Source organism: Neomonachus schauinslandi, chromosome 10, assembly GCF_002201575.2.
Source record: "Neomonachus schauinslandi chromosome 10, ASM220157v2, whole genome shotgun sequence".
NCBI lineage: Eukaryota > Metazoa > Chordata > Mammalia > Carnivora > Phocidae > Neomonachus > Neomonachus schauinslandi.
Window position 1 is genome coordinate 88,251,292 of NC_058412.1, and position 27,457 is coordinate 88,278,748.

A 27,457-nucleotide genomic window follows, 5' to 3' on the forward strand; every position below is an offset into this window, starting at 1 on the left:
AGCAAAGCCAGAAGGCGGTCCCAGGGACTGCAGCCTGCCTGACCCACAGTGAGGTGGTGTGCATCTTCAATACTGCTCAGTTGCAAATGGCTCATGGTAGCGATACATCCACTGGGGCTCAGAACACAGTTGCTACACGAACACTCAGCAACACACGACGGAGACGTCACACACAGCACAGCCATAAATATTGTAAGCAGTTCACGCTCACATTTGGACCTCCTCTGTAGGGCTGGGGCACACGAGAGGTATTTCCCCCAGCCCCTCTTCCTATTCACAGGGCCAACTCTGACAGTTAGCTCCAAGCCGTCCAAGAACCTGAAAAAACCGACCTCTGGATGACCTCACACATCCACATCCAAGGAGGAGGCAAACATATTCAAGTCTGCCAGACCCCCTGCCCCAGAGGGCATGGTGGTTGCCACTTGGCCCACCCTGAGAGTAGCCAGGACAACCTGTACAACCTCCCCACTGAGTCTCTGGGGAGAAGGTGAAGGTCTGCCCTGGGGATGGGAGGAGACCAGACAGGGGCAGGGAGATAAAACAAGACTCCTATCACAGAAACACGTTATAACCACTCCAACCCTGCAGACAGGGACAGGTGGGGGATGGCATGGCTGCATCACCCTGGCCTTGGCATGTGCCCTTTGCCTGTCTGGTTCACTGTCCACCTGGAGCCAAGGCAGAAGGCACTGGGCCTGGGTCACATTGCAGCCCTCTGCCTGTCCAGAGGCAGGTCTGCAAGGCCAAGGGGAGAGGGGTGGCAGCCTGAGCAGTGGCTTCCTCCCAACATGTCAAGGGGTTCCACAAAGGTCTATTCTCACGAAGGTCTGTTCTCATGGAGGTGGAGCCGCTTCTGTGAGGATGGCTGGGAGCGGCTTGGCTGCTACAAGGCTGGACTCTTCTGTCTGCTCAGGGAGTCGATGTAATGAAAGACGGCCCCCAGAGCCCAGCTGGTCTCAACATTGTTGATATTCCGAGTCAGCTTGAAACACAAAGGGAGGGGCAGAGTGGGCATGGTTGGGAGACTGGAAGCAGTGCCCCCAGCCCTTCAGGCCATAAAGGGCACAAAGGGCACCCTAGAGACAGTCCGTACCTTCAGCACTTTGTTCTCTGGGAAACCAAACTCTTGGAGCAGCAGGCTGATGTAGGTGAGGTCCATGCACAGAAAGGGGTTGCCCTGTGGCCGGGTCTCCGCCGTCCGGCACACTGGGGTGAGAGAGCCCTTTCCCAATCAGATTCCAGGTGGTTCACTCCCAGGCGGGGGGAGGGGGGGGTTGGGGGGGGGCTTGGGCAGACTGGCTCTGCCCACTCCAGGTGCCCACCCTATATCAGGCTCTGTGCTGGCCCCAGGTCCTCATTGGTTCTCACTGGTTTAGACAAGACTACAGCCTAGAGCAGGAAGGTGATTCACCAAGAGCACACCAAAAGGTAGGGTCTCAAGGCCAACCAGCCTCCACTGGGCCTGGCCTCCAAGACCAAGAAGGACTTGTATGTTTTGGTTTGGTGTCATGAGCCGAAGACCACAGTCTCACAGGGCAGAGCTCTGCACCCATGACTCTGGACACCTCTCCCAGGTGTGAATCTGGGCTTTCTGGGGAATGTAAATACCGACAAAGCTGTCTCAGAACATTCTACTATTCTTGAGGCAGATGAACAAACACACCAACAGTCTTCCCAAAATTCTGTTCAGAACCTTTTCCTGTTGAAGAGTCGTGGACACCAGGTATCCATGGGATAAACCCGTAAGTGACAAGAAAGCTTAAAAAAAAATCCACTTGGGGGGAGGGAGGGGGAAAGGACTTTCTATAGAGAAACATATGAAGTTTAACTCTTTTGATCTGTAATTGGGAACAGCAACCAAAGAGCAGAATATTTACAGCCAGCCTTCATTTCATTCCCCATCAGGCTGGATTGTGATGGACAAAGGGGAGGAAGAGGGTCAGCCACCTGCAAATTCAAGGGGAAGAGCTCCTCACCCCCCACACGCTGGGTCTGCTGTGACCATTGTGAATTTGCTGGGACACTTTCAGGGGAAATCCCTGTAACGATCACCTGAGCTATAGTGAAGAAGTGTCAGAAGATGTGAAATCCAGAGAGCCCATTCCTAACACCCTAGGACTAGAAATATGCACTTTCAGAGTTGGGGACACTGAGGCTCCCCTCCCCCTCCCCCTGCTGCGGTCACACAGGACATGGTGGACCTGTGGCCTGGGCCCAGCAGTGACCCCGAGTACCCTCCCCTACCTCTGAACACTCGTCCGGCTGGCTGAATCAGGAACCAAACCTGGAAGCTCCCAGTACTGCCTCACAAGTACTAAGCTGCATCTACCACACGGTGGGGCAGGGTCCCTGCCTCCCACCCTGACCCTTCTCACCTGGAAGGTCAACCACTACTCACCATACTTGGCCGCGATATCAAAGTCTCCGACGACAAGGCTGCCTCCCTTTTCCACATCTGTAGGACAAGACCAAGCACCTGGTCTGCACCAGCATCCCTGGAGCAGCGATGCCACCAAGGCCCTGAGGCTGGCACCCGTGAGGATGACATGGGGCAGTGTGTCCAGCCTGGCTGCAAGCCTGGGTGTAAGCAGGGCAGCGGCCCCACATGCACTGGTCATGTGTCTGAGGTGATGTGGCGGGGGGTGGGCAAGTGTTCCATGCAGGACCACATGGGGATGATTAGCAGTTATGGGTCTTCGAGGGTCCCTCACAGGAAGGTCACCAGGAGCCCTGGACCCCACAGACTGAGCAATCTCTTCATTTTAAGTTAAAAAAACAAAAGCAAAGAACTGGACATGTTTCCTCAAGCTATGGCCCTGAGTCCAGCAATGGCATTCTGGTATAAATTTTCTGAATGTGGGAAAAAAAAATTCTTTAAAAAACGCCAAGAAGTGGTTTGTCAGGTCTCAGATCAAATGGGCAGAGCCCTTAAGGGCTCCCCAGAAGAGAGCAGAACAGAGTGGCCCTAGGCCTCTGTGACATTCCCAGGGAAGGAGGCATGAAAGCTGTGTTCCCCAACTCTCAAGAATGGCAACTGTTTCTTCAATGCACCCCAAAACCTCTACATTTGATAGAGCTGTCCCACACATTTATGTTTCGTTACGAGGCAGCTGCTCAATGAACTGACTTTTCCTCGACTTTGGGCATTTGCTGAGTCAGCAAATGTCATCGTTGAAGATGGATTCCATTTCTGAAAACAGACCCAAGAGCTCTTTCAGAGCCATGTGTAACCACAAAAGGGTGTTGGAAGAGCTTTCTGAACGGCCCAGCATCTCCTGAGGACACTCTGGGACGATGTCGGTTAAAGCCAGGGTGAGGGGCCCCAAACTGACAAGGTGATACTGGGGGGGAGGTCCCTTTGAGCTAGCCTGAAAGGGTGGAGCCCCCAGCACACTGCCAGGCCGGGTTTGCGTGTAGTAGACCCTGAGCACTGTGATGTCCATAGCTGGTAGTACAGATCAACAAACCCTTGTTCCAGCTATGGGAAGCCCGCAGGGGCCCTCAGGCCTAGCAGGCCAAGTAACTATGGGGCCAGCTACTGGGACGTACCCCAGGGACCTTGCTCTGTGCCAAAGACACCTGGGCCCAAGCAAGGGGTGAAGAGGTCACCTTCCACCTGTACTACCCACCCCTGGCTGGATGTGTTGCACACTGGGCCCAGGCAGCAGGTGGCTCAGTGAGCCTTGAGATACCATAGTGCTCATAAGCTCCTGAGGGTGGTCTGTGGAGTGCGCTGACCCCATCCCATGCCAGCCTGGGTGCCATATGGGGAAAGATGGCCACGTGACCATGTCACAAAGGCTCCCTCAGCCAGAGACCTGGGGCCAGACAGGAACGACTAAGGATCAGTTACACAGGTGAGTCAGTTCTGCCTTAGAGCAGAACAACTTGACAGCAAGTAACTGTTCCTGCACTGACAATGTAACTTTACTAAGCAGCTCAAAGACCTGATTTATTTATAAAAAGGAGGCTTACTACTTCCTATATAGATGACAAGCACCTGCCCTCCTGTCTACTTCTGTTACTCTGAGAGTGACTGACAACATGATTACTCTCTGCTGTGGGCCCTCTGCCCAGAGAATCTACACCTCAGCCCCACCCTTACCTATGAGGCCAACATTTGCTGCAAGGTCATAATAGTAGGAAAAAGCATAAAAATCCACATCCTTCACTTCTTCCGTTCTGTGCACTTTGTTTCGAAGGATTTCCAATACTCTGCTGGCACACAGCTCATGGAGGTTCACTGCTGGGGCAAAAGAAAAGCACAAACACAATGGTTAGGGGACTCAGCACCTGGGCCACACAGCCCCTGGGGCCCTTCCCAGTGACTTGAGACCTTGACCTGGAAGGTGAGGCAGGACAAGAAACCTGCACAGCACTTACCCGAGTCTGGGTGCTCATCAACACCACACATGCCAACAGCAACTTTTCAGGAGCCATGGCACTGCGGGCCCAGGTCAAGGGAGAGAAACCCAAAGTGTGAAGGTGGCTAGAGATGGCATGGCCCTCAACCCTGGATGACAACAGCCTTCAGCTGATGTAGCCCAGTGGGTTCAGGTTCACACTGTTTACTCTGTTTACTCTCTGCCGGCCCTTGTGGAGCTCAAAACATGCAGGGCCTTACTCTGTCCCATCAGCCACTTTGGAGGTGGGGCCTGCAACCTCCTTATGTCACAGATGAGGAAACAGAGGCCTAACAGACAGCTTGTCAAGCTCACACAGCTAAGATCATTAAACCCTTGCTTGGAAGAATGACAAAAGAGAGCTCCAGAGGTAAACAGATGTCGATATCCTACCACCCACCCTTAGACTCAGCTTCCCATCTCCACCAGCAGACCTGCCCACGGCCTCAAAGCAGCTCCAGCCAGCTCTCCCTGTGCCCTTGCCTGTTGGACCTTATTTCTCTCCACTCTCCCTTATCAGGACAGCCAGGCAACCTCCTCCTAGTTCCTTAAACACAGCAGCCACTCCAGGGCCTTTGCACATGCTGGTCCTCCAGCCTGGAGAAGTGCTGCTTTCGATCCATGTGGCTCATTCCCCATCTCATGTCTTGGCTCAAATACCACCCCATGTAGCCTTCCCTGGCCATCTATTTAAAACTGCAATCTTCCCCTCAGCCCTCCTCCTTCTGTTTTTTCCTTCAAGTTACTTTCTCATGTGTTTTAACAACTCCTCACACTGAAGTGTCAGCCATAAGTCAGTGGCTGCTGCAGAGCCTGACACGTATCATCAAGTGCATGAGTGGCTGGCTGAGTCACAGTGACCTTCATGGTCAATAGATAATAAGAAACCAGTATTTGGTCTTTGTTCCTGGTCTGGACACAGCTTTCAAAACCCTTGGAATTTCCTGAGTGATGGGGATGAGATGAGCATCTTTCCATTATTCACGATAAGCCCCCTTTTCAAGTATACCTGAGTTTATGTGAATGAGTGGACTCTTATCGGTAGGTCCCCAGTGGCTTCAGGATGGATGCTAGTTGTCAGAGGAGCCAACCATGTGATAGACGGTTGGAACTTTCAGCCCCACTCTCCAACCTCCAGGGAGGGTAGGGGGTTGGGGATTGAGTTCAACCAGCAGCCAAAGATTTAATTAATTAACGTCTGTGTAGGGAAGCTTCCCAGAACCCTAAACGATGGATTCAATGAGCCTCCTGGGTAGTGAACACATGGAGGGCCTGGGAAGTGGAGATCTTAGAGAGCGTGTGGAGGCTCTCTCTCTGCATCTCTTCCATTTGGCTGTTCCAGAGTTGTATCTTTTATAATAAAATAGTGATAGTAAATAAAGTGCCTTCCTGAGTTCTGAAAGCTATTCGGGCAAATTATTTAGGGGAGGGGGCTTGTGGGAACCCCCAGTTGGTAGTCAGCTGGTCAGAAATATAGGAGGCCTAGGACTTGCTATTGCATCTAAAGTGGAGGGTGGGTGGGGGGAGCCTTGTGGGACTGAGCCCTTAACCTCTGTGGTCTGCATTAACTCCAAAGACAGTCTGAATAGAATTATTCATGGATGGAGAATTGGCTGGTGTGGGGAAATTGGCTGGTGTGCCTTTGGTGCCAGAAATGTGAGTAGAAGTAGCTCTGTCACCAAAGGCAAACTTCTTGCCCATGTGTCCAGCGTGGAAACAGTATTTCAATGTTTCTATTAGCACAAACTGAAGGAGCGCAGGGCAACAAAGACCAGCCATGTGGGGCGAGAGGGTCCAGGCTGGTGGGACAGCACACCCACTGTCACAGGCCAGGGGCTACACAGCCCAGAGCAGCCTCTCCTGTGCTCACCATGCAGCCTAAGGTGATGCGTGACTCCACTGGAGAAGAAGCTGTTTTTCCCTCAATTCAGAGATGCGCTCACTTCGCCCCTGGGCCAACAGCCCCAACTTAGCCATTTGTCTTGGAGTGGGAGAATGCTCAGGTCCTTCCTCACTGGAGGCTTGTTAGGAAATGCAGTCTTTTGGAAGAAAGCATGTGGCAACAGACAAGGGAGCCTTGTGCAGAGAGAGCCTGTACCAGCCATTCCCAGTGTGTTCTGGCAAGGGCCCCCTGCAGCCCTGACGGTTCACAGAGCTACTTCCATTTCCTGGACAAGTAAGGGCTTGTCTGTGAATGAGGTCTGGCAACAGCCTCCCTGCTTCTCAGAGGTATTTGGAAGGTATGGGAGAGAGAGGGCAGGCTGCCATTCTTAACCCTTACACACCACTTACAAATGAGAACTCCACCGTACCTGCCTTCTGTCCTGAAATTCTGTATGTTACTTCAGCATGTTCCCACTCTCCTGTGAAACCTGGAGACAAACAAGGGCTGACCAACTCCTTTCCATCCTCAGCTGAAATAAACAGATAAAGAAGAAGAAAGGCACATTACCACAGGAAGACTGGGATGTGGATTCTGCTGAGGGGAGGCCTGTATGCTAGTGAAGGGGAGGTTTTTACTTCTCCCTTAACTACCTAAAAGAATTTAAGTAGGAAGTCTGGCCCAGAAAGAGAGGTATTACCAGAGATAAGTTTTTATCTAAATGACCACTGTGTGGAAGGGCAAACATCTAACGACCAAACATCTTTTCTTTTGTCCTGTGAATCACCCTCCTCCCCTTTATTTTTTTTTTTTAAAGATTTTATTTATTTATTTGACAGAGAGAGACACAGCGACAGAGGGAACACAAGTGAGGGAGAGGGAGAAAGAGGCTTCCTGCTGAGCAGGGAGCCCGATGCGGGGCTCGATCCCAGGACCCCGGGATCATGACCTAAGCCGAAGGCAGATGCTTAACGACGGACCACCCAGGCGCCCCCACCCTCCTCCCCTTTAAAGCCCCCAGGCCCCTTAGCTCAAGATGACACATAGCCTCAATTGCCCAACTTGTCCTTGGGTGTCATTTTCTTCCCATACATATGTAAACTTGCTTTTCTATTAATCTGCCTTATGTCAATTTAATAGACTAAAGAATCTAGAAGGTCAGGAGAAAAACCTTTCCTCCCCAGTGGTTGGTGAGCCAGCCAGGAGAAAGTTCACCGGCTGCACACTGTGTGTTCCGGGGCTGCGGCAGCTGTGAGAGCCTGGGACGTCCGACAGGTGCGGCAGAAATAAGAATTCTTACCCCATCACGCTCCTGGATCCCTGCCTGCAGGGTCCAGTGGAAGTAAGTGGTGAGAAGCTTCCCCCCAGCCCCGCCCTTCCAAATTTAGATTAGCTGGAGAAAATATTTGTGGAACCAGTTCCTTGGGTATAGTGACTGGTAAAGATTTATTATTACTCTTGACTTTTTTATTCATGCGTTTCATCCCAGAAATAGTCACTGCTTTTTATGTTTCTTGTCTGTTGTGTCATTTGTCATAAGAATGAAAACCACAGGGTAGAATGCAGGCCTAGTCCCTAAAAGCCTGCTGTTCACGCTGGACTCACAGACTGGTGAGTTCACAGTTCTCACCAGGCCAGTGTCTGTTTAGACAAATGTTGCTTCGGGTCAATGTGCACATGAGGTGAAGGCAATTACTAGGGGACATCTTGGAAGCCAAAGCCGCAAAACTGGTGGGCATGGGTTGAGAACTTAAAAGCTTTTAAGCACTCCCTACCTAACCCAAAGACTCCTACGTTAGGATGAGTTAGTCACACTACAGGCCAGGCTGACATTAGGTCACCCGTCAAACTCAAGAAAATTTCCATACAAGGAACTCTGTAAAACCTCGCAATCTCCAACCCAGCAGCACATCCCTCTGGTACAGTTTGGCTCTGAGACACCAAAGGCCCAGCCAAGCTGTTAATGTGCCTAGGAGGGGTTTTCCTTTTGTCCTGTTCATGTCTTGAGAGGTTGTCTTTATGACCAGTGAGAATGTTCTCTCTGCATATATCACATGGACCTCGGTAGCCTGGGGTTTTGAGACTTTAAGTCACAAGCAGCACTTCCTGTCCGACTGTGCCAGCCTTCAGGAGAGTTTGTTACAGGGGTCCTGGTCCATAAGGTTTCTGTCATCTCACCTTCACTGTTTTGTTAGTGCTGGAAAAGTCCCATTCTAGTAGTGCCTGCCTGGTGTCACAGATTCGCAGGTCTGTGACTAGAGGTGCCTCATGTTCTCACAGGAAACCGGAGACAGCATTTTCACTACACCATTCTTATTGCCCATAGCAACAGGGCTTTACTGTCTTAGACTATTTCTGGAAGTAAACTTTCTGGATCTTATAAGGGCTACATCTTTTGCACCCTCTTTTGGGATACCTCTTGTATTCATGGTTAAGCCATAAAAAGGCTTATTAAGGTTTGTGTCATACTGAGATTAATATAAGATCCTGCTCACCAATGGCCCGACAATGGATCTTTTGAATTGACAATATTTGAGAGCTCTCCTCCTAAATAATTGTCTTATTGATACCCATGAAAAAGCCAAGTTAAAAAAAATAGACACAAAGAGATGTAACAGCTAAGCTTTAGGGACTCCCTTAATAAGATGGGGGGGAGATAAATTAGACTTAGAACAAAAATTAAAGTCCCCATCCAACATAAATTTCCCTCATTAAAATCTGGCCCTGTCTCCTCAGCAAATTCTCTTAACTCTCAGACTCCTCCACCTTCCCCAGAAAATCCCTTAAACACCCAGCTGCTTATTTTAGCTTCCCTTTTCCTTAAGATTTACAGACAGCAATCTGGCCTGATCTCTAAGCCTAGGGTATACAGGTTACTCATGTAAATACTAAAAGCCAGAGAGAATTTAACAGAAGCACCCAAGGTAGATAATAAGGTTTATACAGAAGGCTCGTTTTGCAGGCTCTATAATCAGGCTCTGCCAGCTTCAGGCCTTCCTGTGCAATGTCCTTTGCAGCTATATCCTAGGCCCCCACCCAAATAATTCATGTCCCCTAGACAACAGCATATTTTTAAAATTATAAAGCCCTTAAAATAGACTTTTAGAGGATCCTACCAAATTAAAGTTTAAGTTGAATTAAACAGATTGATGTCCATCACAACCCCACTCATAGGGACTTTGGCTGCTAAGGGGTGTTCTTCCCACCCATGATTATGATTATATTGTAGTTATCAGACAAGCCAGATGGCCCCCTGGAACCAATACTACCCCCGACCAGGAAACAGATGACTAGCATTTCTCCTAGGCCTTCCTACAAATGATCAGCTGAAGGCTCATGTTAGGGGCTGACAGAGAGGCTTTTCTTCCTAAGATAAAGGTTTAAGGTTGAAATGTGCACTCAGAAAGGAGGCCTTTGTTAAAATGCTTTATGTAGACTTTATAAAGGCATACTCCATTAATCCCAGAAAACACCTGCTGTTTGTCCCGACTGAAAAATGACAAGATATTTAAGAGTTTTTTAAACAGCTCTGTGGTTGGAGACTGGCCAGCCTGGAAGCTGATATTCAGAGCCTGATAGGATTTTTTAGGTCTCTTCCCCTAAGCTAAAATGAAACTATGTACCCAGAGGGAAAGAAAAACCTTCTGAAGCCTCTGTAAAAGGATTTACTAAAACATTCCAAAGCTCCCTGATATAAAAAACACATTGAAGATAATGTGGTTGGATGGGTGGATCAAACTATGATGACATTTAGGTTGCAACCCTATTCTTTTAAGGAATTGAGAGCAACTGTGCTCATCTTACAAATCTTTGCAAAACTAAAAATGCAGCTCTAGAGGCAGCTCAGAGTTCACCTCTTCCAATCCCCTCTCCCCAATTTATCTTAAAAGACCTGTAATGGGCATTTTTCCTTGTGATTTAAAAGTTAAAGTACAAAATTCAAAATTCAGGGAGGTAATTCTTATCAGAAGAAAAACAAAAGAGGGAATTGTCACTTGGAACTTGGGCTCACAGGAAATTTTAAGTGTATGGAAGCTGTAAGGTCTCAGTTTACATCTGTCTGTATGTTTATGTATTCTATATATATAAGAAGTTGGGTATAATCTTCTTTTTTTTTTTTTTTTTTTTTTTTTTTTTTTTTTAAAGATTTTATTATTTATTTGAGAGAGAGAGAATGAGAGAGAGCAAGCACATGAGAGGGGGGAGGGTCAGAGGCAGAAGCAGACTCCCTGCAGAGCAGGGAGCCCGATGCGGGACTCGATCCAGGGACTCCAGGATCATGACCTGAGCCGAAGGCAGTCGCCCAACCAACTGAGCCACCCAGGCGCCCTGGGTATAATCTTCTATGTCAACAAAATTAATTTGTAAGAAAGCTCTACTTAATTGATTTAAAGAAATTAAGTGCTCATATAAATTGAATTCTCAGGAATATAATAGAAACTAGGGACCCCTGGCAGGCGCAGTTGGTGGAGCCTGTAACTTTTGATCTTGGGGTTGTGGGTTCAAGTCCTACACTGGGCATAGAGTTTACTTAAAAAATTATGAAAGAAAATCTTTTTTTTTTTTTTTTTTAAAGATTTTATTTACTTATTTGAGAGAGAGACAATGAGAGAGAGAGCATGAGGGGGGGCAGGGTCAGAGGGAGAAGCAGACTCCCCGCCGAGCAGGGAGCCCGATGTGGGACTCGATCCCGGGACTCCAGAATCATGACCTGAGCCGAAGGCAGTCACTTAACCAACTGAGCCACCCAGGCGCCCTGAAAGAAAATCTTTTAAAAAAAGAAAACTAACCCAAATGTTTTTCAAGTTCATGTGATTTAGTATTAACTTTTAGTAAATAAAAACTAGTTTAAGTTTGTTGATTAAGATAGGCATGTCCTCAGAAGTTATCAGTATGAAATATAATACTTTTATTCTACCTTGGTTTACTAAAGGTCACGCTATCTCTTACAAAAATCTGTCAGCAAGAAACATAGCTTGGGATGATGGCTGACTTTGTCTAGTGTCTCATGAAGCAGTTTAAACACAGTTGTTAACTTGTTAAGTTACTTGTTAAGAACAAGAAAATTAAATAGGTATAAGTAGTATAAAAGGTTTTTAGGTGAACTTTTTAGCAATAAACTATGTTTTATGGTATGTGTACTTAAAAATGGTTTTCCCAAATCTTTCAGGTAAGCTGAAGCTTTAAACTTTTGCTAAATGATGAATTAAATTAAATTCACTGAATATCCAGACCATTTCTAAATAAGATAAAACACCGAACATAGTTTTATATACTTTTAACTGCTGAACAAAGATTTAGACACTATTACTTCCTTTTACAGAAGAACTAAAAGGCATTTGGGTCATGAGTAAGCATATGTCTCTAGAAATTATTAAATGCATTTATAAGTTTGCCATTTTAAACAATGCTGGTGTGACACAGTTCACTACTGCTTATTTCTTAGTCAAGGGTTCTAAGGGTTAATTCTAATTAATATATGTAACTAAAATTACTAGAAATAATATAAGAGAAACAACTCTGTATGCAAGGAAAGTAAGATGTGTTTTCAGTAAGAAGAGGTATGAGGTATGAAGAGGCATTTTTGTTAAGGGAAAATAAGGGAAAGTAAATTTGTCCCAAGTAAAACTGGTTATTTCCAGATGGGAAAGAGGAAAATAAAGACAGATTAAATGGAAAGCTAGAAAGACAGAGAAAATCTTACTTTGTGTGGTTAAGTTGGCTAGACTGAATGAATTTATTTTAATGGCTGTAAAATGAAGCTTTAAAATCAGGAGTGTACTTTTACGAAACCAAAATTGAATGTTCTTTCACCTGAAAGGACAGTTTTCTGGGACTACTGGCCTGCTCCTGATAAGACTGTGAAAGGCTTTTTGTCACCTTCTAAGTAACCAGTCTTCAAAAAGCAGATTATGTTTTATCAAAATAATTTTCCATGTTTTATCAGGTCTTTGATCAGTTTTGCTCACAACTATGTAACATTCTGTATTTGCCCTTAAAATCCTTTGTCACTTTGGTTGAACAGGTAAGTAATGCTTCGTTATGATCTGTGATCCTATTTAGTCAAGTGTCCAAATCTTGTGATATTTTTGACAAATTTCCAACATCATATTCTAAATGAAGTCTTTTATGGCCTTAAACTCAGTTTGAGATTTTTTAAGAGGGCCCCTAGAACATCTCAAAAAATATGTGCTCTCTCTTTACAAAAAGAGATGAGTTTATCTGATATGTTAAATTACCTGGTAGGCATGTCAAATAAGTGATGATAAGCCTTCTTAGGTTATACTATATAGGTAAATCTTACTAACATAAGTATTATAAAAATTGTATGAAATTCCTAAAATTCTGATACGCCCTGGTATAATGTTATCAGTCATAATTCTAGCTATTACCTTAAAATATTGCATACCACAGAAATAACCAGACTTGTCAATTCTGCTACAATGAACTCTCATCAGATCTTTAACAATGGGCATCTTAAGTCTTTTGTCACTTACAGTTACTGTATCACTCTAATGCTTTGTAAAGTGTTCCTGCAAAAGCACTTCCCTTCAAGGAGATTCAAGAAAAGGACTTTTGACAAGTGGACTTGTCAAAAACTTGTCAGAAACCTCCAGGTTTCTGATAACATTAAAGACCATAAAACTGGGCTGGGTAAGATTTTCCAGAACTAAAGGGAAAACTAGGTTTAAGGGGAACAACTATTAATTATATGGAACTGAATAAACAGAGGAGGATTATAATGTTTATGAGTTTTTGTTTGAAACACTGCCTGTTGTTTTATGTTTCATTTTTCCAGATTTAAGGAAACCTTTTACTCTTTTCTCCTAAGCTACCAACAATTTGGTAAGATATACCTTTGTGAACAAATATGAAACAATTATTTTTTCTCTCTACCTTATCCTTCCACAATTTGGCAACAGAATATTCTTATTTTCATGGCAATATAGTTATGTGCACCTCTTCTCCTTGTGTCTCCAGGACACAACCACAAACACTGGTTACATTACCAAGGCTTTGACTGGAATGTCCTATTTGAAAAGGATGTGTGTAAATTCTGATATAGCCAGACAGCTTTATGGAACTAAGGGTGACCACTCAGAAAGATCATCAAAGACATTGAAACTGCAACAGGAAAACCTATCAGTTTGCCGCTGCCTGCCCTCACTCTGTCTGAAGGTGCTTCAAGCCCGACATCTAGAAATCTTGTCAACTGGCTTGCCTTCAGAATGCAGAAACTGGGATTATAATCTGTTCCAATCATTAACCACTATTTTTTATTTCCACAGAAATGGCTTTTATTAAATACCTGATTTCTTGCACCACAGGCCTAACTTTGGGAGCCCGCCTGCATCACTGCCTCCTGAAATGAGACACAACTGTCTAACTGAACCCATTTTTTATCGGCACTAAGAACCTGGTTCAGTGAGATGGAGCAATCTAGCAGCTTCACTTCTGGACTGTGAAACTTCCTAGGGAAGTTTCAAAGATAGGACTGAGAGGGAGTAAAATACATGACCCCAAAATATGCCACTTCGGCATGTGGACTATTTTGAGCTAAAGACAATCTAGACCTAGCAGATTCAGGAAAAACTTTTACCTTTCTCTTAACTATCTAAAAGAATTTAGATAGGGGAGCTGGCCCAGAAAGAGAGCTGTTAACAGAGATAAGTTTTTAAGAATGACTTCTGTATGCAAGGGCAAACATCTAATGACCAAACATCTGCTCTTCTTACTGTCCTGTGAATCACCCTCCTCCCCTTTAAAGCCCCAGTCCCCTATCCTATTCCTTAGTTCAGGATGGCACATAAGCCTCAATTGCCTGACCTGTCCTTGGGTGTCATATTCTTATGGGGCTCCTGTACATACATAATTAAATTTGTTTTTCTAATAATCTGTCTCATGTGAATTTAATTAATAGGCCAAAAGAATCTTGAAAGGTAGAAGAAAAATTTTTCCTCCCCAATACTAGTAATGAGGCATTGGAGGGGCAAAGGAACACTCTTCCTTTCTGCCAGATGAAACCCGACCTGTGGAAGCATTCCAGGTCAGCTAGGGGAGGAAAGCCTTTCTCTATCACAGAAGCCGCCACAAAGCCTCATCAGTTTTAGAAACATAGTCTTTCCTAGCTTACACGCACTGAGGGGCTTCAGGGTTCCAGGCATCGGGCCAAGTGTTGTTCAGTTAACTGTCACAACCACCCTAATAGAAGGGGAGCCAACACTACCCAATTTTATAGATGAATGAGGCTGCAAGTAACCTGGCAGGGCCAGGACGATGCCACCATGCCATGTATCTGTGCTGCCCCACAGCACAAAATCTGGGGCCCCACAAATAACAAAGGAAGTGTGGTGGTTGGCCTCCAAAGCTGGCCCCATGATGCCACCCCTCAAGGATGTGCATGCTGAAAAGTGAATCCCTATGTCTGCCCTTGATTCTTGCCTGGGCCTGCTTTCACCAGCAGAATGCGCAGGATATGACAGCATGTGACTTCAGGGCAGTCTCCCTTCCTGAGCTGCCAGAGAGAAGTGCAGGCTGCTCTGCTGGGGAGGCCACATGGGGGAGCACTGAGGTGTAAGACATACACCCAGCCACCCCCGCTGTCACCACACAAGCCCCAGGGATCCCAGGAGAGGCACTGCCCAGCTCAAGCCTATGCAATCATGAGATATCTGCTCGTTTTGACCACTCCGTTTAGTGTGTACTTGTGCAACAACAGATAACACAATAGGGAGATGTTTCCTCTGGGGCAAGGAGCTGTCCATACCCTTCTTGGCAGGTATTACAGCCCTATGTGTCCCAAGTAGGTACTTTATGTAGCTGATGGGTTTAAGGCTAGCCATGGACAGGCAAATGGGTAACTGCCTTCTTCCTGCTGGCTAAATAGGTGTTTTCTGGCCACACAGTGAAAACTGCTAGTGTTTCTGAGACATGGAAATGTTTTTGGTTTGCAAAAGAGGAATACCATAATGAGGTTAAACACCTGGATTTGAAATAAGATGTACGTGAAAAACAAAAATTCCAGTTAGAACAACTAGGCCCTTGAAAGAAGTGCAGAGAAGTGCTAGGCCTGTGGAGGGGAGCAGGTGTGGGGCAAGGAGAGGCAGGGCTGAGGGAAGGGCATGTGGCTAGAGGGTATGTATGGGCTCGCACACACACATCTGGACCAGACGCATGGGTCAAGGCCTTTGGGCCCTAATTGATGTCATCAGGAAAGACAGGCCAATGCCAGCCTCAGAGTAGTGTTCCCCTACTCCCAAACTGGGACATAATGATCCCCTAAGACCTCCTAAGAGCTCATGTACCCTGGTGGCCAGCACCAGGCTTCTCCTCAGCCAGGCCAGTCAGGAAAGATCAGAGAAGGCCTGGGAAGAAACATCCTCACCTGGCCATCTCCGGTTCAATGCTGTGTCTGTAGGAGGGGCCAAGTTCATGTTTAATGATCCTTCACAGAGCAAGAGAAGATGGAGGGACATCCTTATAACACTAGAATCACTGTGAATGAGGGAAAAACTTTCCCCAGCTTCCCAGTAGCAGCCCCAGAATCACCTCCTCATGGCTTCTCCTGTACCATCATGAAGAATAAGATTCCTTTCTGATGCTTAAAAACCAGTCCACTCCAAACGCAGGTGATGACTAAACACAGTTACTTGGTGGCTAAAATCCCACAGCTCAGTGTTTGAGAAATGACTTCTCCAGCATCTCTTCCTTTTAAAAAATAACTTAGCATGTACACAGGTAAAACACATTACTATTTGTCACCATCATAGTGCCCACCAACATAGTGCACACCGACGTGTGCACTCTTCCCCACACGTCCCTCCTAGGCTCCTCTAGTCCTGAGGACCAGGGCCCAGTGGGCTGCTGTGACAGTGGAGGGCAGAAGCACCTTTCCTGAAAGGCTCCTCAAGCCTGCTGAGCAAGGAGGGCTCTGAACTCTCATTCCACTCACCAGGTTTCCCCTCCATGCCACCCAGAATCGCCAGCCGCGCCGACATCAAACCGAGCCCCAGGTAGCTGTGGAAAGAAAATCCTGGGTGAGGGGCTGGCCTGCCACAGGAAGCGCTGGGTAACATCTTCAATCCTGCCTCCAGTACGTTCACCTGGCCTGAATCCAAAACAAGTGGGAAAGGGAGGAAACCTGTGGCGAGGCAGTAGACTTTCTGCTTCTAGAAGCCTCTCTATGGAGGTTAGGGCATTCAGTTCAACAAATGAAAGCCTATTACCTAACAGGAGCTTGCCTAGGAGCTGTGGATGCCACTGAACGACACAGATGTGCCCTGATCTTTATGGAGTATATATGCTTTACACCAAGAATCGACTGAAGGTGCCATGTGGTAAATAGATGGCCAAGAAAATTCCTGCACAATCCATGGGCTCTTCCCCACCTTTTAGAAACCTCCTCCAAAGCAGAACAAAATAAGCACAAAAAAAAGGGAATGTGATTTTACTGTAGGTGAACTGAAAAATGAAGTGGGGAGAAGGCAGGAGGAGGAAGGAACAGCAAGGGAGGAGGAAGTATTGGAGGGAGAGCCCCCAGCAGGGGGGTTTCCGGGTGCTCTGGTCACTGCACAGGGCTGGCTGAGCCACACTCCTGGATGGGCAGCCTCTCCACCCCCACTCCCAAAACAAACCTGTAAGAATAGAGCTTGTAGGTCCGATTAAACATCTGGAGTGATGTCAGGTAGCCAGGCGGGGAGGTCTGGAGGGTATCCTGTGGAAGAACATGAGGAATGCTATCCTTCCTGCTGGTCTTTCTTTTGAAAAGACCAGGGTACTCACAGATGTATTCAATTAAATTAGTTTTTCATTAAGTCACATGTTTCAAAAGAGTTTGAACAAGCAATGAAAAATAAAATGTCCAAAATGAAAAAATGTTTTTCCTCTTTATAACTAACATTTACCATTCTGACAAATATGGCCCAACCAAGACAATTATGAGTAAATTTAAGTGCTTTTCCATTGTAAATTAAAAATAAAAACAATAAAACAGTGGTGGGTGAGGAAGGCACTGTGGCTAAAGCAGCAGACAGTCTAGATTGGAAGCATTTTCATCTCCTTTATAACGTCCCATCACACAGGGCTTGAGGCTCTCTCCCCATCTGGAGTCAGACTAAGTAATGGCCCTGTCTCTGGCTTGTCCTGGGGGAAAAGGGAACATCTCACATCCTATGGCCCTGAGGGTTCCAGGTAGTTTCTAATTTATCATCCCACTGAAGATCACATTTCCATTTTCTCCCCCAGGCAGAATAAAATCAAGCGAAGAAGAATTAACTGTGAATGAATCTGGCTGTGAGGATAGGAACTGACTGCACAGGCCCAGAGACACCAGGTCAACAGGCCTTCCCCCAGGGGCTGCAACTCCTGGGGGCAGGTGGCCTTTGGAGGGTGGGGGCCACAATGGGGTGGCAAAGGCCGGTTACCTCAAGTCTTGGAAGGAAGGTGATCTGAGTGGATCCTCCGCCCAAATCCAGCATGCCCACACTGCTCCTTCCTGGGGTTTTCAAACTGCCTGGGGCACAGTGAGTACAAACCAACACATACTGTCACATTAGTAAATAGATGAGAACAGCTGAAAAAGTAAAGGAAGTTTAGGAGTCAAGCCCCTCAGTGGAAAGAAAAACAGAGAAACAGCTGTGGCTATTTAACAATCTCCATGGAAGGATGCACATGTTCAAGGGGCATGAATGCAGCTCTGCCAGCTGTGGCTTTAACAATATAAGACAACACCGACCTTCAGCAGAGAAGCCGGGCCTGCCCTATCTACTGCTCACCCCCGGAGACAATGACTTTTATCCTGTCCCTTCATGCACAGAGGCACGCCTTCTCCCAGCACTGGGCTCCTAATGTGTCCCTTAACATGGCTCTCCATCCCCAAGGGGCAAATTCTGCCACAAAGCCTCTTTTTCATATATGCGTTTCACACACACTGGTTTTGCCATAATTACAATAAAGGGACAAAAATCAACCTGTACTGAGAATAATCTAAGAAAAATGACTCCTTGCCATCTTGTTCTAAGAACAGATGTTTCTGTTCTCTGTTCTATCTACAGCAGAGGAATTCAATTCTAAGGCGAAGAGCATTCCCACCACATTTAATAACTGAAAGCACGACTGGTTTTATTCATGACTTCCCTTAGAAATGAGAGGACAGGGCCCCTGGCTAATGTGGCTGCAGTCGAGAAGGGGCAGGAGCTATGCTGGAGAAAACCAGGCCTACAGAGAAGCTCCTTTCCCTAGCATTTTCATCTGCAAGCTTGATGCCCACTCTGATGAGCCCCCACCCAACCCAATGATCTACTTTGAACCAGCACCACTGGAGAAACCCAAGGGGTCATTTTAAAGAGTAGAAATGAGACCTCTGCCATCAAGAATGGCATCTGTGGACTGTCAGCTTCAGGGAGAGGGAAGAATGTACCTGTTAGGAAGTTGACAGTGATCCACGCTGAAACGCCTACAAGAGAGGGTCACAGACGGCACGTGAATCACCTGAGATGCTGTAAACAACACACGCACTCAAATGACCACTTTGAGATTCCAGAAGCAGAAGTGAGCGCCCCTCACTTCTCAGCCTCCAGATCAGCTACAGGAAGAGGCATCAGTCATCAAGTCACCCAGCAGCTTCTGGCAGACTGTTCCAGAAGATGCCATACTAAAACACTACAATACTCTGTCAAATGTCACATCTCTCCCTCCTATTCTATATCATGAACTTCCTCTTTTTGGAAAGAGAACCAAATGTTGCTCTCCCCTCCCCTGGTCATATTTTAAAATCAGGGGCTGGTGAAGAACCTAACGGTCTCTCTCTCTCAGCATTAACAATGCAACAGCAAACTTCTAAATATGGTAGCAATTGGGGATTCTCTCTAAATGTTCTTAAAGCTGAAAAGATGATTTGTTTTCAGAAACTTCATCTGTGCCAGGTTTAGAGATAGTCGAAATGTGAATCTGTCTCTAATACTGGCCCCCCAAAGATCCTCTGAGACAGTTACACTGTGAACGGAATGAGACCATCACTTTAGTTCTTGCCTGCCCACGTCTGACTGAGGAGAACGCTCCCACTTGGAATGCCAATAGCAGCCCTGAACACAGCCTTGTCTCCCAGGACAGTCTTGTCGCACAGCAAGCTTCTGGAGACCCTACCTTCATCTGTTCCGTTCATGATGGAAACACAGTCATCTCCTACAAGGAAGGGCGATGCCTTAAACACTTCTTTCACCTAAATATAAAGGGAGACAAGTCTTTATCCTTTACAATCTAAACTCAAAGTTCCCAATTACACTGTGCTTTCAGCAGGTCATGACAAAACAGCAGAGGGTGTCAGCTGGTGCTGTGAAGAAACAAAGCTCATGTTTTGTTTTAAATTTCTCGAATCCTCTGCAAGTGATATCCTTATCTACTGTCTGGGCTGGCGAAGGCAGATGCTACCCTGAAGAGTCCTGTCTTAAAGCCACTCTGGGCTGGAAGAGCTCAGGGGTCCCCCTGAGCCTGCTGGGCCCCCAAACACTGCCCTGCTTTAGACTGGAGATGAGACACTGGAAGCCCCTCAAGGCAGAGCTCAGCCTGGGACCCAGGAGTTAGCTCCACAGCCGGGAGGCAAAGAGAGTGAGCAGCAGCATTTGGGGGCACTTCCCTCCCCATTTTTTAGCAAGTACTGACACACAGAAACGTCAGTCCATCTGCACATTCCAACTGCACTGGTGGCCCACAATCAGACTCGAGCATGTACAGGTAACTTTTACAAGGGACCCTGACCAATGTGCAACAATTCAACATTTAGTGGCCGCACAGTTTAGAAACAGTACAGAGGATGAAGGGGACCATGGTGGTGAAAGCAGTTTCCCTAATGTGCCTGACAATAACCATCCAGGCACCTGTAAGAAACAGGGTTCCAAAGTCTTTCTGCAGGGCTGCCACTAGGCCTGGGGGGGCAATCCCGGCCATGTGAGAGCCAGACCCTGGCAGGGGAAGGCTAAAGGACTCTTTAGCAATTACATCTGTGGATCAGATCAAGAGAAGAACTGGCAGTTTCCGTGAGAACACGGAGGCTGGAGATGAAGTGTCAGGAACTCAGGCTTCTACAACCCTCTACAAGGATCTAGTCTCTGCACGGAAGGAAGCCCTCCAAAGGCTTTCAACGTATTCTTTTTTTTCCTTTTAATTCCCTTGTCTTCAATTTTATGAAGCAGTTTGCTAAGAATTGGTATTATTTTTTTTCTTTTTTAAAAAGATTTTATTCATTTATTTGACAGAGAGAGACAGTGACAGAGGGAACACAAGTAGGGGGGGTGGGAGAGGGGGAAGCAGGCTTCCCCGCTGAGCAGGGAGCCCGATGTGGGGCTTGATCCCAGGACCCTGGGATCATGACCTGAGCCGAAGGCAGACGCCTAACGACTGAGCCACCCAGGTGCCCCAGGCTTTAACGTATTCCTAAAACAGAGTTGGCATTATTACACAATACAGGTTCATTCTAGAAAACAGGAACAGCTAAAGGTGATGCTGTTAACATTTTGATGTGTTTTCCTCTTCAGGAAGTTTCTACATAGCCCATTCGACTGCTCAGACACTGGCTGAATATTTTGTATTTTCAGTTATCATAAGCTATCCACCCCCCAGGGGGAAATGGGTAAGATCACCTTTTGCAGTAACTTTTGAGCCTTTTCTCCTGGTAACAGACGTAAACCAGCTGTGGCCTTGAGCACCAAGGGGGTGGCCTTCCAGAAGTCAAAAGGAACGTCTTGTTTAGCAACATCCAGTAATTCCTGAATTCCTGAAGTGCTCTGTGAATGTGGTAAAAGCAGGGTCTGTCAAAGCTCAGCATACAGGGTCACAGATGCTCCCCCAACCCTTTTGGTTTTATTGACTTATAAACACATTTTCTTCTAACTTTCCAAATCGGCAGAAAACGACTTAAGTGGTGCTAGTGAATGTGAGGGACCAGGGACCCCAGGCGAGTACAGAGCAACACCCCTAGCAGTGGAGCATGGTGGGGAGAAGATACACAAGGGGGGTCCTGCAGATCTACACTCTGGCAACCAAAACCCTGCTCAGCCCCGTCACCAACCCTCACCGGGTGACCTCAGATGAGCTGTGATTCCCCTGGACATCATGAATGAATTCTGGGATTCCTCACGGTGCTGAAAACCCCAGAGGAATCATTTATGCCTGCCAGAATGCTTGAAATCCAAAAGTTGGCTAAGGCCCTGTGTCAGGGCAGAGCTGGGATAACAATTTTAGTAAAGCACTGCTGGGTATTACCAACAGCTACAATGCTGCAGGAACAATTTGGCAATGTCTGCCCAGTGAGAAAACGTACCTTCCTTTTACTCAGAAATCTCATTCTAAGAATTCATCTGAGATGGATGCCCTTGCATCTGTGGGTAATGAAGTTCAGTGAGGTGACAAACTGTAGCCTTTCTTAGACATTATTTGAACGTCCTTCAGGAGGGGACTGGTTCCATAAATTCAAAGTGCCTGTACACACTGCAGTATCATTGCCAGAAAAATCAAGGAAGCTCTTCACATCCTGATAGTAAATAATCTCTGTTATATTGTTGAGTGATGAAAGTGAAGTACGTAACGACATGAATGCCATTCTATTGTGCACGTGAAATAAAAAGGGGAGGGGAAGAATATAGATGAATTTGCTCATAGGTATGTCAACTAGCCCTTGAAAGACACATAAGAAACCAGGGACACCAGCCCTCCTAGGGGAGACTGGAGCTGGAGGGGAGTTCTCAGCATCTGCCCTGAGAAGCTATGAAATATGTCCCACTTGAATGTGTACTGCCTACTAAAACAAGTACGGTTTTAAAAATCTTATGAGTTTATTTTAAAGCTATCTAATTTACTCATGTGTAACCTTATAGTTACTCTAATATCATTGATTTTGATTTTTGTTTTCAATTTTTTTTTAACCAAGCCACAGGAAAGCAGGGTTATGACTTCACTGTGTGAGATCAAGATGCACCTGTGGGCAAGAATGAAAAAATCTTTTTAAGATTTTATTTATTTAAGAGAGAGAGAGAGCACAAGCAGAGGCAGAGGGAGAAGCAGACTCTGCACTGAGCAGGGAGCCTGATGCAGGGCTCAATCCCAGGACCCCAAGATCATGACCTGAGCCTAAGTCAGACGCTTAACTGACTGATCCACCCAGGGGCCCCTATCTATTAGCTTTTATTTTTTTAAAGATTTTATTTATTTATTTGACAGAGAGATACACAGCGAGAGGGGAACACAAGCAGGGGGAGTGGGAGAGGGAGAAGCAGGCTTCCCACGGAGCAGGAAGCCCAATGCGGGGCTCGATCCCAGGACTCTGAGATCATGACCTGAGCCGAAGGCAGACGCTTAATGACCACCCAGGCGCCCCTGTATTAGCTTTTAAAACATGCTTGAATCAAAAGGAACTTGTAGCTATGTTACTACCTTGTCCATTTCATCAGCGCCTTAGTGGAAATACAGGTGTCCTGTATTAGTGCAGCTGTAAGCTTTAAGGAGTTGAAAAGTATAAAAGCTACAAATTTACAAAAATCATTATTTGACAGTTTAAGTAAATTACTTTCACACTTATTTGGTTTTGTGGATTTTGCATAATACATTTTTAACTTCAGTTTTTTTTAGTCAACTTTTGTCATCTTCAGTCAGAGGAACTGAAACAAAAACAAACTCTCAAATACTGCTTTTTATCAGTTTGTAGCCTGTGTGCTTTTGATTCGCACCAAGACTTCTGGGTGGCATGCCTGGTGATTGGAAGAAGGGCCTGGGAAGCTGGGGTGTAGGGGAAGGTGGGGCCTGGGGGTAGCAGTCCTCCTTTGGCCCCATGTGCTGTACCAGTTTCCCCCATCTGGCCACCCTAAAGAGCATGAAATGTCCCAGGGCAGCACCATCAGAGATGCCTTCCTCTGTGCATAGGCCTATGCACTCAAGACAAAGGGAGCGGGCTTTAACAAATTGCACGCTGGAAGACAAATTTGAAGAATAGACGTGAGAGGAAAGCATTACCTTTTCAACATCATCAGCATAAGCAGAAAGACCTGGCTTCAGTGCTTTGAACGTCTCATGGGTCAAAGTGGGAGTTTCTAAAGGGAAATCATGTTTAAAAAACAAGAACAACTGTGAACATATACATGAATATATGAATATATACAATTATGGCTAGCCACACTTTTTAAAGGCAGATGTCTGAAATCAGACCAATCTCAGAGTGACTGGAACACTGCTTCTTTAGCCCAGATAAACAGGATGAGTGTTCTACCTAATGCTTTGGCCAGAACTTTTTTAAAAAACCCAACTTTCCTGAGGTATGATTTACATACAAAACTATATCCATCTAAACTGCTAAATTTTAACATGGTTAATTCTCGTTACATTAACAGAGGAGCAGGGCAGATGATTCTAAACTGCAAATATAGAAGTTATTTCTCTATCCTGGGATGGATGTAGTATAGGTTCTAAAGAACATTTTTTTTCCCTTCTTTTAAAAAAAACGGAGTGTCTTAAATTATGAAGGCCCTGGATTCATGTGCATACAGCAAGGGAGTGTTCAGAGGCACATGGTGGCTGAGGGATGCTGGCCCGAATTTGGACATGAAGACCCGAGGAAAAATCAGGGACAGAGCTTTTTTTTTTTTTAAAGATTTTATTTATTTATTTGACAGAGACACAGAGAGGGAACACAAGCAGGGGGAGTGGTAGAGGGAGACACAGGCTTGCCTCGGAGCAGGGAGCCCGACGCAAGGCTTGATCCCAGGACCCTGGGGTCATGACCCGAGCTGAAGGTAGACGCTTAACGACTGAGCCACCCAGGCACCCCCACGGACAGAACTTTTTGAAAGGATGTCTCTTTGGAGATAAAACACTGGAATATGGCTATTAAAGGACTACAGGCTGACAAGTTGTCTTAAAACTTAAAAGTTGTCCTAACATCCGAATCGGCAAAGAAGAAGTCAAACTCTAACTCTTTGCAGATGATATGACACTTTATGTGGAAAACCCAAAAGACTCCACCCCAAAACTGCAAGAACTCATTCAGGAATTCAGTCAAGTGGCAGGATATAAAATCAATGCACAGAAATCAGTGGCATTCCTATACACCAACAACAAGACAGAAGAAAGAGAAATTAAGGAGTCGAACCCGTTTACAATTGCCCCTAAAACCTAAAATACCTAGGAATAAATCTAACCAAAGAGGCAAAGAATCTGTACTCAGAAAACTATAAAATACTCATGAAAGAAATTGAGGAAGACACAAAGAAATGGAAAAACGTTCCATGCTCATGGATTGGATAAACAAATACTGTGAAGCTGTCAATGCTACCTAGAGCAATCTACACATTTAGTGCAATCCCTATCAAAATACCATCCACTTTCTTCAAAGAAATGGAACAAATAATCCTAAAATTTGTATGGAACCAGAAAAGATCCCGAATAGCCAGAGGAATATTGAAAAAGAAAAGCACAGCTGATGGCATCACAATTCCGGACTTCAAGCTCTATTACAAAGCTGTCATCATCAAGACAGTATGGTACTGGCACAAAAACAGACACATCGATCAAAGGAACAGAATAGAGAGCCCAGAAATGGACCCTTAATTCTATGGTCAACTAATCTTTGACAAAGCAGGAAAGAATGTCCAATGGAAAAAAGACAGTCTCTTCAACAAATGGTGTTGGGAAAATTGGACAGCCACATGCAGAAGAATGAAACTGGACCATTTCCTTACACCACACACAAAAATAGACTCCAAATGGTTGAAAGACCTAAATGTGAGACAGGAGTCCATCAAAATCCTAAAGGAGAACACAGGCAGCAACCTCTTTGACCTCAGCCGAAGCAACTTCTTCCTAGAAACATTGCCAAAGGCAAGGGAAGCAAGGGCAAAAATGAACTATTGGGACTTCATCAAGATAAAAAGCTTTTGCACAGCAAAAGAAACAGTCAACAAAAGCAAAAGACAACCGACAGAATGGAAGAAGATATTTGCAAATGACTATCAGATAAAGGGCTAGTACCCAAAATCGATAAAGAACTTCTCAAACTCAACACCCAAAGAACAAAGAATCCAATCAAGAAATGGGCAGAAGACATGAACAGACATTTTTCCAAAGAAGACATCCAAATGGCCAGGAGACACATGAAAAAGTGCTCAACATCGCTTGGCATCAGGGAAATCCAAATCAAAACCTCAATGAGATACCACCTCACACCAGTCAGAATGGCTAAAATTAACAAGTCAGGAAACGACAGATGTTGGCTGGGATGCGGAGAAAGGGGAACCGTCCTACACTGTTGGTGGGAATGCAAACTGGTGCAGCCACTCTGGAAAACAGTATGGAGGTTCCTTGAAAAGTTGAAAATAGAGCTACCATATGACCCAGCAATTACACTACTGGGTATTTACCCCAAAGATACAAATGTAGGGATCCGAAGGGGTACGTGCACCCCGGTGTTTATAGTAGCAATGTCCACAATAGCCAAACTATGGAAAGAGCCAAGATGTCCATCGACAGATGAATGGATAAAGAAGATGTGGTACATATATACAATGGAATATTATGCAGCCATCAAAAGGAATGAAATCTTGCCATTTGCAACGACGTGGATAGAGCTGGAAGGTATTATGCTGAGCGAAATAAGTCAATCAAAGAAAGACATGTATCATATGATCTCACTGATATGAGGAATTCTTAATCTCAGGAAATAAACTGAGGGTTGCTGGAGTGGTGGGGGGTGGGAGGGATGGGGTGACTGGGTGATAGACATTGGGGAGGGTATGTGCTATGGTGAGCTCTGTGAATTGTGTAAGACTGTTGAATCACAGACCTGTACCTCTGAAACAAATAATACATTATATGTTAAAAAAAAAAAAAAAAGAAAAAGATAGCAGGAAGCGAAGAATGAAGGGGGAGGAAATTGGAAGGGGAGACGAACCATGAGAGACTATAGACTCTGAGAAACAAACTGAGGGTTCTAGAGGGGAGAGGGGTGGGGGGATGGGTTAGCCTGGTGATGGGTATTAAAGAGGGCACGTACTGAATGGAGCACTGGGTGTTATATGCCAACAATGAATCATGGAACACTACATCAAAAACTAATGCTGTAATGTATGGTGATTAACATAAAAAAAAAGTTGTCTTAAAACTTAAAACTCACTGGCTAGAAGCTGGAGGGTGACCCTCAGAGCTGGAGGGTACAAGAGGTGCCAGGGAAGGAGATCAAAGGGAGAAGGGATGAGTGCAGAGCTGGGCAGGGACTGGGTCTCCCCAGAGGAGCAGCTACGGGGAGAACACACAAACTTCTTCTTCCCTCTTGCCGGAAGCCTGCAGGCCCCCACCCTGGGGTTATAATGGGGCTCAGGCTCCAGCTCCCTCCTCACTGCTGAGGCCACTCTCATCGTCACTCTGACTGGACCCACTGGGCAGCACCATGTCAGTCTAGGTCCTAGGTCCTTGCTAGTTCATAACTTTCCCAGACTGCCTCATACTAGCCTGCGTCAGGGGCAACTTCCTGCCTTAAAGTCTCCCAATGCAGCTTCTGGCCTAAGTCACGATCCCAGCCATCTGACCTGCTGCTGAATGCTGGGAAAGGACAGGCTACCCAGCACCCTCAGGGATCTCAGCTGCCCTCAGATGGTCACCAGAAACTACTGTGAGTAAGGACAGTCAGGGGCTCCTGGGAAATTTAGATTCCTGGGCCCCAACCCATGCCTGAGCCAGTCTCTCTGGGAACCTGTATTTTTGACAAGCTCCCAGGTGAGTCCGAGGCAGGGCATCCAGCCCATCCACTGTCTCTAAGTGGAAGAGATCCCAAGAGCTCTGCTGTGAGTGCTCTAGGAGAGCCTAGCAGTGAGTGGTCAAGGCCTTCTACCCAACATACCTCCAGGCTGCCGGGCAAACTGGAAGATATGGACGCGGGTGCCAGTGCTTCCTGCATCAAACATGATGCCATAGAAAACCTCGTGACCACGTGCAGCTGTCCCTGGGGGACTGTGAGCCTGCTGGCCCCTCCGGGCCCCCGATGCCACCTCAGTGATGCTGAAGAAGGCCTGGGTGGCAGAGGCCCAGTGCCACTTGATGTAGGCGACATAGATGAACAGGCAAATGAACAGCCCCAGGGGGTACGCCACCTTTGTCATCTTCAGGTGTCCATTATTTGGTATTTTTCTCATTT

General features: G+C 46.1%; 1 protein-coding gene across 4 annotated transcripts; it reads right to left on the bottom strand.

Moving 5' to 3' along the window:
• Positions 1-430: 430 nt before the first annotated feature.
• Positions 431-27,455, bottom strand: ENTPD6 (ectonucleoside triphosphate diphosphohydrolase 6). 4 transcript variants are annotated; one of them, XM_021700662.1, is made up of 13 exons: positions 27,164-27,455; positions 23,290-23,366; positions 20,925-21,068; positions 19,432-19,507; positions 18,707-18,742; positions 17,712-17,800; positions 16,923-17,002; positions 16,241-16,305; positions 6,719-6,820; positions 4,109-4,246; positions 2,402-2,458; positions 1,097-1,209; positions 431-985 (listed from the first exon to the last, which is right to left on the bottom strand). In XM_021700662.1, the coding sequence occupies exons 1-13, from the start codon at positions 27,453-27,455 to the stop codon at positions 887-889; spliced, it is 1,368 nt and encodes a 455-aa protein (XP_021556337.1). In that variant the 3' UTR covers positions 431-886. The 4 variants fall into 4 exon arrangements, with proteins under 4 accessions (XP_021556337.1, XP_021556338.1, XP_044774442.1 ...); XM_021700663.1 differs by having other exon boundaries at positions 4,109-4,249; XM_044918507.1 differs by lacking the exon at positions 20,925-21,068 and having other exon boundaries at positions 4,109-4,249.
• Positions 27,456-27,457: the final 2 nt, after the last annotated feature.